Source organism: Camponotus vicinus, unplaced genomic scaffold (genome assembly GCF_025532165.1).
Source record: "Camponotus vicinus isolate PSW18456_S1 unplaced genomic scaffold, iyCamVici1.0 SCAF_12, whole genome shotgun sequence".
Classification (NCBI taxonomy): domain Eukaryota; kingdom Metazoa; phylum Arthropoda; class Insecta; order Hymenoptera; family Formicidae; genus Camponotus; species Camponotus vicinus.
In genome coordinates this window covers 9546167-9560856 of record NW_028141948.1, presented here as the reverse complement: position 1 = coordinate 9560856, position 14690 = coordinate 9546167, and the positions used below count along the sequence as shown (strand labels likewise).

The window sequence follows — 14690 nt, the reverse complement described above, 5'->3', positions numbered from 1 at the left end:
GGTAATCTTGAGTTAAGGTGAGTTTTTAATTTGAGAATTGCGTTTAAACCCTAGTGACATTAGGCGCGTACGCGCGAATAGCGAGTGCGATCCACAATTATCCTTGCTTGTTTATGGTTATGGATAAAAAATATTTTTACGGATGACGTTTGTACGGCGAAATTGGCGGAGAAACGTTGCGTTGCGGTTATTATTACACGGCTGACGTGCACGGATTCTGCGTACACGGTATCGGCGGACGGATTGTGCAATGGAGAGCATATTCCACGAAAAGGTAAACACGCCGATGTCCGATGTAATTAATTCGACGTTCTCTCCGCGGAAGAAACGGGATCGCGTTCACGTTCTCTGGCAATGTTTCGCAGCAAGAGGGGTATCTATGCGCCCAGCATTGCCTGAACGCGCTTCTACAGGGTCCCTACTTTAACGCCGTGGATCTGGCGAGTTTCGGTCATCAGATGGACGAGGAGGAGAGAATCCGGATGGCCGAGTCGGGCGTCGACAGTGAGGATTATAAACTATTTCTAGAGGTAAAAGCGAGAGAAATTTTTTTTCTTTCTTTTTTTCACGTGTCACGTATATATACTTGCATAGTACTTGCAGTACAAATAAGAGCACTATACGCAACTATAGGTTTAAGTTAGCGAGAAAAGAGACATTCTTTTCCTTCAAAATTTTCTTAACGTTGATACAAATGCTTGGCATTGCTGTTATCATCCCCAAGAGCCAAGCGGATATGTCTGTAACAATAGCAAATTGCTTCTTGTGTATGTTTAGCAACCATCGGGAAACATGGACGACAGTGGATACTTTTCAGTTCAAGTTATTAGCAGTGCTTTGAAAGTTTGGGGTTTAGAACTGATTCCATATAACAGCACGGAATCGACAGCTTTACTGGCACAGAATGATCCTTCGTAGGTTATTGATAATTTGTTCTCTTTGTGTTTTGTTTTCAAATATTTTGTTCTATTGCACTTGCGAAAAAGCATTCTTTTCAAATATTTCTTAGTGTAATTACAATAATGAAGTAATAAATGTATAAATGAATACATTATGAATAATAATACTTATATGGACATGATATTTGGACATATTGTTCAAAAAATATAATTAATAACTTCATTATGCTTTTATGAAGTAATACATGAAACAATATAATTTTCAGTCGGATGAGAGCATATATTTGTAACTATAAAGGACATTGGTTTACAATAAGAAAGCTTGGAAACCAGTGGTTCAATTTAAATTCAATGCTCAGTGGGCCACAACTTATATCGGACACTTATCTCGCAATGTATCTAGCTCAATTGTTGCAAGAAGGTAAATACAAAACAAAATAATAACAAATATATCATGCTAATTTACTACTCTCTTTTGCTTGTAGGTTATTCTATCTTTATTGTTATTGGTACACTTCCACAATGCCCTGCCGAAGATGTTCTTCTAAAAAATCCTATAGTTGCCACAAAAAGTAATCTAAGCCCGGAATCAAAGAATACATCCAAAGGTTATCATTTAGGTGGCAAAGTGGAAGATGATATCTTGAAAGCTGCACTTGCGATGGGAGAGGTAAAGGTTCCGCAGACGTCGTGTACAACTAGAAGTGCATCCTTGCTTTCGCATAAATCCGAGTTACCCACGGATAAACTTCGCGAAAGGATAATTCCTATAAGAGTCGAGGGTAGAGAAGAGGAAAGCGAAGAGGAGGAAGAGGAAGAGGAGGAGGACGAGAACGTGCAATTAGCAAGGGCTTTGCAGATGAGTTTGCAAAATGACGAGGATGATGTAGATAAGAGCTTGAAGTTAAGATTAGATCTCCACACTGATGATAAAACGACGCATTTAACAAATTCTACAAATGATGCGGACGAAGATGACGAGCTGAGACGAGCATTACAATTGAGCCTCGAATGCGTGACTGCCCCACCAACGCCTGATCCTGAAGACGTTCGCTGGCGTCGATTGAATCATTTTGGCATATATACAAGAACGCCAAACAGCGAGCCTTCGGCAAAATTAAATACTTAACAATAAGCATAAATTTCCTGCACAAAATGTCTTACTATTACTAAAGGGATGCGTTGTAAATTATATGATTGAGTAGTTGAATTCAAAAAGGTATATATATATATATATATATATATATATGTCACTTTGTATACTAATATTGTAATGATAAGAAAAGGAGAAAGAGAGAGAAAGAAGCGTCTTACTTCAAATGAAATCAACTAAAGCTATATTTTCGGTTCTCGAACGCAAGTTTTATCGACTGTCTTCTTTTCCCCTCTCAAATTTGTTATACTAATCCTTCTCGAAATAAAAACGTTTGAGCAAGGATTTTATTATTGTACTTATTAATTTTAAGCCGAAGAATTTATATTCCGAGAGAGAAAAACTGACTACGCAATCGCAATGTTTCAAGTACAATTATCTTTTCCCAACCGTATTGTATTATATATTTTCGGAGCACGTTTAAAGAGAAATGTTATTAAAAACCTAGAAACCCCTAAAATATGCAGATTATTTACGGAGAAGAATTACTCTCGTGAAATCATGTCAAAAAGAGAAGAATTTCTCTCGAGAAATCATGTCAAAAATAGAAGAATTTTTCTCGTGAAATGTCAAAAAAAAAAAGATTCCAAATTTCCCATAAAGGTACGTTTTCATCACGTGCTACAATGTAAATGAGGGATTTGGGCCGCTCGTGCGTGCGGCCGCTCCTCCCTTGGATGTGTGTGAACGCTGAATGTTGACATTCAACATGGCGGCATGTCGTCAGTGCTGTGCTGTGTCGTGGTGAGTCTCGTAAAGCCATTTAATTGCCGTACAATTGCGAGCTTTGTGTAGCGGCGCGTGCGGCTCGGATCCCCCGGCGATCCTCGCTCCGATCCGGTCGTCGAGATCGAACCCCGCGAGACGCAAGAGGAATCGGGACGCGATAGGGAATCACGCTGTCGCCTGCGGCGAGATAAGGCGCTTCGCGACCTCGTAAAAAAATCAGAACCGATCCGCGGAAAACCGCGACGAGCGCACGATGCTCGTCTACTCCGAGACGGGAGGACTCCTCGGGGAGAGACGCGGACGGGGACTCGCGCGAACCGTCCGCGAGGATCATCTGTCGCGTGTATCGCCATCGCACAATCGCCCTCCTCTTTCGAATCTCGCAAACATTTCGTGTTATCGCGTATACGGTAATGTTAGCCGATAGTAACGCGATCGGAATCGGATAGGATAAATGTAAGGGTCCGAGGATCGTGATCGTGATTCATGTATCCGTGAGATCGCGTACCACGCGACACGTCTTGCAGTGTCGCGTTAGGCGCAATTTTCAGCAAACGTGTGAGGAACACCTAATGATAGAACCACGTTTCTTGCGGTACACCGAGTCAATGTCAAACTATCACACGATTAGGAAGAAATCGCGTTTATTCCCGTAGAAAGCTATAAAGAAATGTATAGTTATTTTGCTCCTGTTATTTCTTAGATAATATGGAAAGTTCTCTATCTTTCTGTTTGTGTAGAGATAAAATAAATATATTGTAAATATAAAATAATTACACACACACACACACACACACACACACACACACACATATATATATATATATATATACTTATTTTATATTTACTATATGTTTATTTAATATTTAAAAAATTTATTCATTAAATTTTCATGCATATTTTTAATAATTTTAAATTAATTTTTATCAATGAAATTGTTATATTATTACTACATTAGAAAGTGGAAAATCCATAAATATTATTTTTCTTTAATTAATATTTTTTACAGCATCTATAGCAGTTTATAAAGACATATGTGTTTTTACTTTGAATAATATTGTTTGCAAAATTTGTTTTTTTTTTTATTTTATGTACCAAATTTAATTAGAATTTGAAAATTTTTATAAAACATTTATTCCATATAGAATTAATTGTATTACAAAATTAATGTTGTAAATATTTTGTATATTTTAACTTGAATACAGAAAGCTCGCAATCTTCGAATAAAAAACACTATACTTTAATATAATTTCTTGACTTTCATGTTTTTTCATATTGTTTCTTCTCTTTTTCTTGCAGCTTGTGTCATTGTTAGTTTAGGACACTTCTGAAACTAAGGCTCACTGTAAATTTCACATTTAAAAGCTGAAGAAGGAAACGCTATTATAGAAATATTGAAAGAGAACACAACCAGACTCAGCACGCATTGAAGACATCTGAGGATTTTCAAGTCAACATTTATTCTTTAAATCTCCTATGTTTTTGATTTACTTCTTTTATAAAGAATGACTGATGTTCAAAAAGAAACACAGTTGTTCTAGTGCACGCTAAATTGAGTATTTATCACAGTTGTTATAATATTCAAACATATACATATGGAAAGTATTGACAGTATATGGTGTGCTAAGGTTTTGTACTTGTATTAAGTCATAAATCAACATTAACTGCATCGTTCATTTGTATATTGTATACACAACAAGCTTTGTGAACAAGAAATAGGTGGGCTAATATAGTGACCGTGATTGCGATTGCGGCTGAGATTGTGCTGCTCTGCTTGGTTGATAGAACATCTTTATCTGCGTTTATAAGGAGTGCCAAGTTTGTGTCGAGCTACTGTGGTACTCTCCATTAAATAATTGACGATATATGTGTTAAAATACTTTTGAAGAGACCTCACTTTCACTTCCTGATCACAAAGGAGTCTGCATTTCTGCAGCATTTCAAAGAGCCACTTCCTCTTCATTAAGTTCTTGTAACATTATAATAGTGAACAAAGATATAAGGTACCAAGAACCGTTCTGTGATATCTATGTTAACACTTAAATAATTGAAAAAAAGACTAAAAATTTCTAAATATAAGTATATATATGTATGTATATCATATATATATGTATGTATATATATATACATATATGTATATATATATTGTGGTGAAACATAAGTGTGAACATAAGGGGAATTAAGTAATTGTTTCACGAGAAGAAGAGCTAAATTATACGTAAATATTATACACTGTATTATAAATATAATACACTGCGCAAATTGAGAAGACAATGTCCAACAATCCTCAGTGGAAAACGTTCCAGCCGCCAATCATGAACTCTGACCCAGCAATACTTGACTACAAGTCTATGGCTATACCAAGTCCTAAAGCCATAACAGGATCTCATCAATCAACAACTACCAATTATCGTAATGGTACCAACTATAGTGGTGATCACTATATGGGTTCACCTCCTGAATGTGGCAAAAATTCTACTTCTAACTATGGAAGTTATCCTGGCACACAATCGTCACCACGCAATGGCGCCACAAGATTTCCATTTGAATTTACGGGTATGGAAACAAATACCAGTTACACTAGTGAACCTGTCACCAATAATTCTACCTATCAGGATCAATCTGCAAATCAAGGAACACGGGAAACTGGCATAATTGAGAAATTACTAGTGAGTATTGTGAATTGAACTGGATTATTTTTATAGAATATATATATGATTAATTTTCACATAATTGAAACTTTTATTCAACAGCATTCTTATGGATTCATACAATGCTGCGAAAGACAGGCAAGACTGTTTTTTCATTTTAGCCAATTTAGTGGTAACATTGAACATTTGAAGATTGGAGATCCTGTGGAATTTGAAATGACTTACGATCGGCGAACAGGCAAGCCTATTGCAAGCACTGTTAGCAAAATTGCTCCAGTGGTTAGTACAATAATAACAAGTAAAAATATCATTAATAATAATAATAATATAACATAAGAGTATGAAAAAGCTTGATAAGAAATGAATGTATGTGTGTAAGAAATTTAATATATAAAAATATAATATGAATATAATATAAAATATAATTTGTTTAAGGCATTGGGTGATCAACGATGCATCGGTAATGTAACAACGGAATTACAAGCGAGTGGTGATTCACAAGGACGTATCAGTTACGAAAATCGTGGAGAATGTTTTTTTCTGCCATATACCAAAGATGATGTCGAAGGAAACGTAACTTTGCGTGCTGGCGACAAAGTTTCATTTCAGATTGCTACTAATCAACGGTATAATATATTAATATATTAATATATTAATTCTTAGTAAAATATATATACATTCTTATGTGCAAATTGTAGAGGGAACTTGGGTGCATGTAATGTGAGATTGGAAAATCCAGCACATCCGGTTCGATACCGCGGAGTGGTGTGTTCGATGAAGGAAAATTTTGGTTTTATCGAACGTGCTGACGTAGTTAAAGAAATATTCTTCCACTTTAGTGAAGCTAAGTCTATGAAAGAAGAACTTAGGCTAGGAGATGATGTAGAATTTATAATACAAACTCGCAATGTAAGTGAAATGGAAACTGTCAAAACGATTTTTTGAAAAAAAAAAAAAGAACTGCAGGCACATAAACATATACGCGTTGCGATTAAAATAACAAATCTAATATTTTGCTGTTACAGGGAAAGGAGGTGGCTTGTAACATTACGAAGTTACCACCTGGTTCAATCATATTTGAAGAAGTCAGTAATGAAGTGGTGAAAGGACAAGTTTTGAAGCCTTTGGAAAGAGGCACTGCTGCTCGTCATCAAAATGATCCCTTACCTGGACGCATTCGATATAGAGACAGTAATCATTCTGAAGTGGAAGTACCATTTGGTGACAAAGATCAAAAAGGAGATTTTACTCTTAGGTAATAAATATGAGTTACTAAATGTATACTTTTTTTTTCAATTTTATATATAAGTACATTTATTTCCTTATATATAATAACACATTTTTCTATAGCTATAAGATATCCATGTATTAATGCAATTTAATTTTTTCAACAGGCATGGAGATTGGGTTCAATTTCGTATTGCAACAGACACTAGAGATCAACTTAAAAGAGCTACAGAAATAATGTTATTACCAGAATCTTTCACTGTGTCAGGAGAAAGACGGGAGCAAGGTGTTATACAATCTCTCAAAGATGGATTTGGCTTTATTCGTTGTGTAGAAAGAGAACCCAGACTTTTTTTTCATTTTAACGAAGTTCTTGATGTTGATAGAGAAATTAGTGTAGGAGATGAGGTTGAATTTACAGTTATACAAGTAAGTCATCATGGCAGTGATACTTAAAATTAGTACTAAAACAATTTTCTTGCTACAATTTAATTTTATCTATCTTTTATCTATCTTACTCATAATAATTATCTTCTTTTTTCTCACAAGGATCCTTCGTCATCATTCTCTAATACTCGACAAAGTGCTATTAGATTGAAACATTTGACAATGGGTACTGTATTGTTTCAAACTATTATAGAAAAAGATATATTAGGTACTGTAATACAAGACACAAATTCAATGGAACCTGGCCTCATTGGTTATGGTTCACAGAAGAGCATTATTTTCTTCTCTAAAGATTGTGACCCTAAACATATTCCAAAATTGGGCGATAAGGTAAGGTTGTATAAAATTATTATATTAATTATGAAGAGTTTTGATTCTTTTGTCTATTTTACTTTCTTCGTGCATCTTGTGTTATAATTATCTACTTAATTTGTGTAGGTAATGTTCAATATTGTTCAAGTAAAACGAAATAAAGAGCTTGTTGCTGAGGACATATTTTTAGTAAATGCTGCTGGTGAAAAAATTCAAAATGTTAATAAAAAATCAAATGGACAAGTTTGTCAAGGTTTTATAGCTGCTCTTAAGGATGGATTTGGCTTTATTGAGACAGTAAATCATGATAGAGAAATATTTTTTCACTACAGGTAAAGATTGTACTTTGTGTGTACTTCAATTTTTTTATAAAACAACGCGTATATAAAACAATATTTAATTCGATTTTTATTCGCAGTAACTTTGAAGGAGATGCTAATACGTTGGAATTAGGAGCTGATATCGAATGTACAATTAGCAGTTCGAATAATGGAAGAGGATCTGGAGGTTGTGTAGCTGCCGATTATGTTAAACTGGTGCCACGCGGAAGTATTCCGAGGCCTACGGCAGTCAGCGAGGTCCTAGATGGTACTGTGGTACGACCGTTACGAAGTGCAAATCCCGAGCAGTCCGAATACGCTGGTTTGATCAAAATTAATCCAACTAACGAAGACGAGGAAACGCCAGAATACGAATTCGGAATAATGGGACTTTCTAACAAGCGAGAGCTATTACAGGCTGGTGATCCTGTACAATTACAAGTTGATTCAGAAGGTCATGCTTGCAATATTGTGGCCGTCAGAAAAAAAAGAAGAGCAACCGTGGATGCGGTAAAAGGTCCATTCGGTTTTCTCGCCTACGAAGTAGATGAGGGTAAAAAGTTATTCTTCCATATAAGCGAGGTTCGAGATCACGCTACGTTACAACCGGGTGATCAAGTGGAATTTGTTTTGGTTACTAATCAACGCACTGGCAAGTCGTCGGCGTGCAACGTGACTCGATTAAGGTAAATCGATGCGAAGAAAATATTTTTTTTTTATGTTTCTTTCATACTAACATCATAATGTATTTTTATTCGCAAATTTTTAACAGCGATGCGGTCCAACAACGACCTGAACGATTAATAAGCCGATTACGTACCATATCGTTGGAAGACACAGGCCCAAAATTAACTGTGGTCAGACAACCAAGAGGTCCCGATGGCACTCGCGGATTTAACCAGGAAAGATGCCAGCACATTCCTGGTGCCATAGAAGAGTAATGCGCTGTGAGACACTTATTATCCAAATTGTAATCTACAATTTGTTTTTAGTTCATACACTTCGATACCAAGATTACTATTGTAAGCATGGTCATAAACGTTTGCCAAAAAAATTCAGACTAATGCGACAACAATAATTATAATGATAGTGATCTGGAATTGGATGATGAACGAGGGCCGGAATAATATAAAAGTAAAAAAAAAAAGAAAAAAAAGAACAACGACTCATTTTATCACCTCATAATGGGAAACGAAAGGCAGTTTGTCTTATTCTTAAGATAATATTAGAACTTCAATACGTAATTGGTTTATCTTTTTAATTTCCCATGTCTGAATTTACTACTAAGCTATACATATTCGATGTTACTTTTCTAAACATAATCGATAGTTTATAGGATTCATCGAAATTTTTGATTAGTATGTTTATTTTCATACACGTTTGGTCGATATATCAATTCGTTTTGTTATTTGAGGAAATAACAAAGTATGAAAAATGTCCTACAGTACACTTAGATGTTGGGCTGCTGACAAGCTATTTGTATGCTCTAAAAGATATCTTTGTTTTTATAAAAAGTATATTCTTATAAATTAATACAATTTTCATTTGCATAACTTTTTTCAAGCTTGTTTAACTTATTATGTACTTTATACATGTGGTATACATATGCAATAAGTAAAAAAAAGAAATAAATATTTGGGAAAAGAAATTATATGCAAATGCAAAAAGTATGTACGAAATTTTAATTGTAAAATTGAAAAAAGAAACAATCTATAGTTTCATTATTGGAATTAGTTGTATAATTTTATCATGTCAAGAGCGGTGTGCTTTGTTACATGAATTATGATACTGAGTGTCACTCTGTTAAAATAATATCTATGAATTTGGAAAAAAAAGAAGTTATATGACTGGAGCTGTTTGTCTTTAGATAATATATATATAAATATATATTTATATTTATATACATTATACATGTGCATATGTATATGTGTATATAATATATAATATATATAATATATATTTATATATATTCAACATACATATTATTATAAGTTCCTCTAATCTCGCAGTCTCGTGTTGTAAAATCAAATTAGTATTACAAATTTTGTGGTCATACAACAATGGAAGTTACAAAAAATACCTATGTAAAGTATAAAAAATCACATTTTATAAGTTTTGCCACCTCTGAAATGGTAAGCGAGAGATACATGTGGCATTATTGTAGAGAGATATATGAAAGAAATAACGTATAAAATATAAGGTAAAGTACATAACACAAGCACGATACAAACTTGCGCTTGTTCCGAAACCCGTGGATCCAACACATCATGTGCATACATATTGTAAAATTATTGATGAATAAACAATGGAAGTATCGAAGAAATATATATATATATATATCTATACTTCGTATATATATATAAATCTTAAAATTCTTTTAAAACTAAAGTTACTTTATGGGATAATATTTTAATATTTTATTCACTTTCATATTCTATTTTGCTATCATATGTATTATACTTTTAATGTTTTAAAATTGCGCGATTACAAAAAGTATCGAGAATCAAGAATATATATAAAATTTCAAGTATCAAGAATATGTACGGTATCATACAAAACATTAAATAAAACGGCGTATCGTCTGTTTTAATATTTATTATGTATGTACAAAGATGTGTAAATATGTCTTATGAGATGCATTTCTTTTTTTGTACGTATGTATCATATTAAGACGAATTTGGATCAGGATGAAAGAATAAGAAAAAAAAACTTTCGAATTAAATTATAACGCATTCGTAAGGAAATTGTCCTTGGAGAAGTAAATTGTCCGCTCGTGGACAACCTGTAACATATAATTATTTATATTAATTTTCTCTTTTTTTCTCTCTTTATGTTATAATATTATATGGAAAAAACTCAAAAAATGCGAAGGTTTCTCAATATTAAATATCTAATTTTTTTTCTTTCGCCGAAATAAATCCTTCGTTTACTGATTTTATTCAATCACTTTGACGATTTCAATGTGTACGAAGAGACGCAATGTTCATCGAATTAGATTAATTAAATTTGCGAAAGTTAAATCACTGTTATTGGAATTACTAACGTATCTCGCAGTAAGTGCCGTAGAATCCAGTTCCTTCGCAGCGGCATTTAAATCCGGGTTCCGATGATATTTGGGAACACGAGCCTTCGTTCAGACAAGGCTTCGATCGAGAACATATGTCGCTACGTCTTCCTACAGGAAGAAGTTAAGTAATGCTCATACAAGACAATGAACTAGAATATGTGAGTACATATACATATATATATATATATATATATATATATATATATATATATATATATATACTTTCTTTTCTCTCTCTTTCTTCTTCGTTAAATATGATAAAATTTTTTTAAAAGCGTGTAAATAAATTGTCAACATGATTGTATGTGTACTACAGATTTAACAGATATTACCTTTCAACGCTAGCTTGCAATCGTCATTATTATTATATCTGTATTCAGATTTACAACCATAGCCGCAACTGCATTGTGCATTGTAGATGCGACATCCGTATCGCATTTGATCCAATTCGCATCCCTCGGACAATATAACTGCTGGCAAAAAGCTTGGCATTAATTCGTATTGATCAAATTTAATGCTTCAGCTATTTAAACGAAGAGATATATCCATGGTATTCTTCTTATTTCTATATTTATGCAAGATATTCTGTGATATTCCTTTCTATTAGATTTTTCGATCGTATTAAGAGATATTTCCTTACATAAAAATATCAAAGATATAATTTTCAAATATAATTAAATGATTAAAAATAAGAAGCTTCTAAATCATCATAATAGAAAAAAGATAGATGAAAATATAATTTATTCTTCAGTTAATTTCACATAAACTGACTGATAATTTTAAATCTATTAATTATCACGTAAAGATAGACAATGAATTATTGAAGAGATGCGATAAACACATTTTTTCGATATTTTTTCTGAGAAAATTACTCAATGAAGCTGTGATAAAGTGGGCATTCTCAGTTCTGATACAGAAGAATAACGAGGTCTGTGAACGATATCTGTGTGTTATATATATATATTAATAACTGTTTTAATTAATAGACGCGAGTCTATATGCATCTGCGTTCTATATTTATTAATCTGTATTATTTTTAGGTGAATGTACGACAGATGCAGCAGAAGTATCTGCAGTTTATTTACCCCAGAAGGAGATAGAGAAGATGTGATACGGTAGCGGAGACAAATGTTTGTGCCGGATGCAGTCGGCTGTCCACTTCCCACTTGTCTAAATTGATAAGTGTTTCACGAGAGGATACCGCGTGCGTGGGCTAATCGATTTTTAGATTCGTTCACTTTTATTATCATGCATTCGCTTGCATAAAGTTTTGATTCCTTTTTCGCCTCCGTTCAATGTGTGTGTGCAATATATTGCAGCACTCTCTAATTTTGATTAATTTAAGTAAACACTTTGCGGGCGCGCAAATTCTTCGTAATCTTCGATTTATTCAAGGGTAATTGTTAATTACGAACGATATGATTTATTATGGAGTCATAATCAGAAAGGGGAGGCGTATGTAGGATTGTTCATTATTGAGAGCGCCATTCACTATCGTTATGACGGGTTTATCGTCTGATTATTCAAAAGTAAACTGAGAATGCGTCTCGCACATTGTTGCTATTTATTCCATGGAAAATTAATTTTACCGAGGGGATCTCATAATACTTTTAAAAATATTACATATCGTATTAAATTAATAAGGAAAAAAATTAGATATGTGCGCGTGTTTAAAAGTTTAGTGTCTATAAGAAAAGCAGATAAAAATAAAAGAAAACTTTTTATGTTAACTGTAGAAGACAATAATAAAAAAGGAAAGTAATTTATCTAAGTGATTAATTAATTAATTAGCTAAAAAAAGATTTAAGCGAAAATGTTGCTTCTCCAATATATCTCGGAATCTATTGAGACAAATCAGTTTTCATACTTGTTTTTTGATCAAACAATAAAAATATTGCAACACTGTATAATTTTAAAACAGTATAATCAATTATATATTAATAATCGCTATTTGTAATTGCCGGTAATTATATATTTAATCAGTTACTTGTCAAAATCTCTGAAATTTAAAAAAAAGTCCTTTTTTAATTACTTAATGATAGCCTGCATATGTAAGGTATTTTTGTCTATGCAAAATTTATATAATTTTCACCGCTTGAATATTATAATACGTCTTACCTATTGTTGAGAGGAGCAGAGCAGCCGACAGCGTCAATCTCAATAGCATGATGTTCCCAGATGAGGGGAGATGGGAGAAACGTCAAGGAATATCGTGAACGGTGATAATCTAGAAGAACGGAGCGCTCGAAGGGGGAGATCGTCGACCGCTCGGGCGCCTGCTGATAGGCTTTCGTCGCGAGTCCGATGTCAAAGGTCACACAGGCAGCTCTCACACAAAGGGGACACGGGGTCAGCGCGGTCCTCTCTTTGCGCGCGCGTTCTCTTGTCAGCGCTGCGAGGGATTTATGAGGCTGCGCTGCAACAGTGGGAAGCGCTCCAGGACGATGCAGCGGCCGAGTCGACCGAACCCGTCGACTCGTGGCAGCTAACTGTCGTGGATCGCTAATAACTAAAATGCGATCGCGCGGATGCTGTCCAACGCATTGAGAAACTATGCGTGGGATGCAACTCGAATCACAATAATGCCCGACAGAGATTTATACGCACAAAATTGTGCAATAATATATTCTTTAATTTTTAATCGTGAAACTGATTGATTCCGACAAACAGATAAGCGATAAATTTAATATATGGAATGACAAAATTGAGAAATTGTATAATAAAAGAAGAAAAATTGAACGTCTTTTTAGCTTTTCCAATATTTCGTTTTTTCATTTTGAAAATGTGTAGAGATAGTTGAAGATGAATCAAGACGTTTAATATATTAATTTACTTTGTCTGGTATATGTATAACATTTTCTGGCACGAGAAGCTATGTATGCGCGTTTGATGCTTTGATTTAGGAATATTGTAATATTTTTATTGCGATTTTCACTGAAAATTATGTAGGATTTATTTTCTGTAAATCTTAGAGAATTCAGCTTGTTTTATTCGACACTGCCGCGAAATTATCAGTTTTTATAACGTGAAAAATGATATCTATTTTCACTGTAAAAAAAACTGCATCTTGGTCGGATCTTTTTGGATTCAGGATGAAGAACAGATCTCGAACGCGTGCGGTCGTGGAAATAATTAATGTTTTGACGACACGTGCAAAACTATCGCATATGCATCACATAGCCAATAGAAAAGCCGTAGAAAAGTCCAAATTTAATTTTAGAAAGTTATTATTATTGATATTCTTATAAGTTGTTATTGATACTCTTATAATTTCTCTTTCGTTTATACATTGATATTTATACTCTTATTATATAAAATATGAAAATTAGCATTAAATAAAATAGTATATAATGATAATAATTAGCATCAAATAGGTCATAATTGTTTAAACTATATTATGTACAAATAATTAAGAGAATGAAAAAAATTATTTAATTGTGCACATTTTCTCTCACGTATTCATTGAATGTTTGTTAATTATTGCTTTATTTTATTAAACAAAACATGTATAAAATGATGTTTCTCGCTATATTTAAAATTAAGAGAACATTAAAATTAAAAGCGTTATCGTTTATGAAATTATTTCTATTTTCGAGTCTTGTACGTGAAATTCTTTTCTATAATGAGTGATTAACTCGAGTGAAATTCAAATTAACGGATTTGACGACATATCGTTGTAATAGGCTATCGCCTTTCAGAATTCGATAACATTTGACACTGACAGCTCTAAGTCCGGAAATTGATCAAATATATGTCACGAAGATGAATTCGTAAAATTTGCTGTGATCTTGACAAAACAGTAAAATTCAATAAAAATTTTCACGAGATCAAGATCGATATGTCAAGAGTGCATCATGAGATAAAAATATGCAACTTAAGATTATA

General features: G+C 33.5%; 3 protein-coding genes and 1 long non-coding RNA gene across 6 annotated transcripts; 3 read left to right on the top strand and 1 right to left on the bottom strand.

The window, feature by feature from the left end:
• The first annotated feature begins 10 nt into the window (after nucleotides 1-10).
• LOC145963299 (uncharacterized) lies at nucleotides 11-2337 on the top strand. Of its 2 annotated transcripts, XM_083085079.1 has the most exons (5): nucleotides 18-274; nucleotides 366-530; nucleotides 778-914; nucleotides 1166-1320; nucleotides 1385-2337. In XM_083085079.1, exons 1-5 carry the CDS (start codon nucleotides 251-253, stop codon nucleotides 2026-2028), a joined length of 1125 nt encoding a protein of 374 aa, XP_082941205.1. In that variant the 5' UTR covers nucleotides 18-250; the 3' UTR covers nucleotides 2029-2337. The 2 variants fall into 2 exon arrangements, with proteins under 2 accessions (XP_082941206.1, XP_082941205.1); XM_083085080.1 differs by having other exon boundaries at nucleotides 11-504.
• A 370-nt stretch (nucleotides 2338-2707) lies between these two features.
• Unr (cold shock domain-containing Unr) lies at nucleotides 2708-10061 on the top strand. Its single transcript, XM_083085072.1, has 11 exons — nucleotides 2708-2796; nucleotides 4081-5450; nucleotides 5535-5711; nucleotides 5868-6058; nucleotides 6131-6341; nucleotides 6458-6687; nucleotides 6827-7088; nucleotides 7209-7436; nucleotides 7545-7750; nucleotides 7837-8424; nucleotides 8511-10061. Exons 2-11 carry the CDS (start codon nucleotides 5055-5057, stop codon nucleotides 8677-8679), a joined length of 2658 nt encoding a protein of 885 aa, XP_082941198.1. The 5' UTR covers nucleotides 2708-2796; nucleotides 4081-5054; the 3' UTR covers nucleotides 8680-10061.
• Nucleotides 10062-10318: 257 nt separating this feature from the next.
• LOC145963302 (uncharacterized) lies at nucleotides 10319-13308 on the bottom strand. Of its 2 annotated transcripts, none has more exons than XM_083085082.1 (4): nucleotides 12924-13308; nucleotides 11138-11278; nucleotides 10782-10913; nucleotides 10319-10520 (listed from the first exon to the last, which is right to left on the bottom strand). In XM_083085082.1, the coding sequence occupies exons 1-4, from the start codon at nucleotides 12970-12972 to the stop codon at nucleotides 10456-10458; spliced, it is 387 nt and encodes a 128-aa protein (XP_082941208.1). In that variant the 5' UTR covers nucleotides 12973-13308; the 3' UTR covers nucleotides 10319-10455. The 2 variants fall into 2 exon arrangements, with proteins under 2 accessions (XP_082941208.1, XP_082941209.1); XM_083085083.1 differs by having other exon boundaries at nucleotides 11138-11275; nucleotides 12924-13307.
• Nucleotides 10975-14245, top strand: LOC145963305 (uncharacterized). Its single transcript, XR_014436123.1, has 2 exons — nucleotides 10975-11733; nucleotides 11846-14245. It is a non-coding gene; the product is annotated as an uncharacterized LOC145963305 (long non-coding RNA).
• Nucleotides 14246-14690: the final 445 nt, after the last annotated feature.

What these genes read in the sequence shown, in the direction of transcription:
- Unr (XM_083085072.1), top strand. Translation starts at nt 5,055, where the DNA reads ATGTCCAACAATCCTCAGTGGAAAACGTTCCAGCCGCCAATCATGAAC. An exon ending in TTGAATTTACAGTTATACAA is followed by an intron (nt 7,089 to 7,208) that starts GTAAGTCATCAT and finishes TTTTCTCACAAG; the next exon opens with GATCCTTCGTCATCATTCTC. An exon ending in TGCAACGTGACTCGATTAAG is followed by an intron (nt 8,425 to 8,510) that starts GTAAATCGATGC and finishes AATTTTTAACAG; the next exon opens with CGATGCGGTCCAACAACGAC.
- LOC145963299 (XM_083085079.1), top strand. Translation starts at nt 251, where the DNA reads ATGGAGAGCATATTCCACGAAAAG. An exon ending in ATTATAAACTATTTCTAGAG is followed by an intron (nt 531 to 777) that starts GTAAAAGCGAGA and finishes GTGTATGTTTAG; the next exon opens with CAACCATCGGGAAACATGGA. An exon ending in CTGGCACAGAATGATCCTTC is followed by an intron (nt 915 to 1,165) that starts GTAGGTTATTGA and finishes TATAATTTTCAG; the next exon opens with TCGGATGAGAGCATATATTT.
- LOC145963302 (XM_083085082.1), bottom strand. Translation starts at nt 12,972, where the DNA reads ATGCTATTGAGATTGACGCTGTCGGCTGCTCTGCTCCTCTCAACAATA. An exon ending in TTGCAAGCTAGCGTTGAAAG is followed by an intron (nt 10,914 to 11,137) that starts GTAATATCTGTT and finishes TTCTTCCTGTAG; the next exon opens with GAAGACGTAGCGACATATGT. An exon ending in CGGCACTTACTGCGAGATAC is followed by an intron (nt 10,521 to 10,781) that starts GTTAGTAATTCC and finishes TATATGTTACAG; the next exon opens with GTTGTCCACGAGCGGACAAT.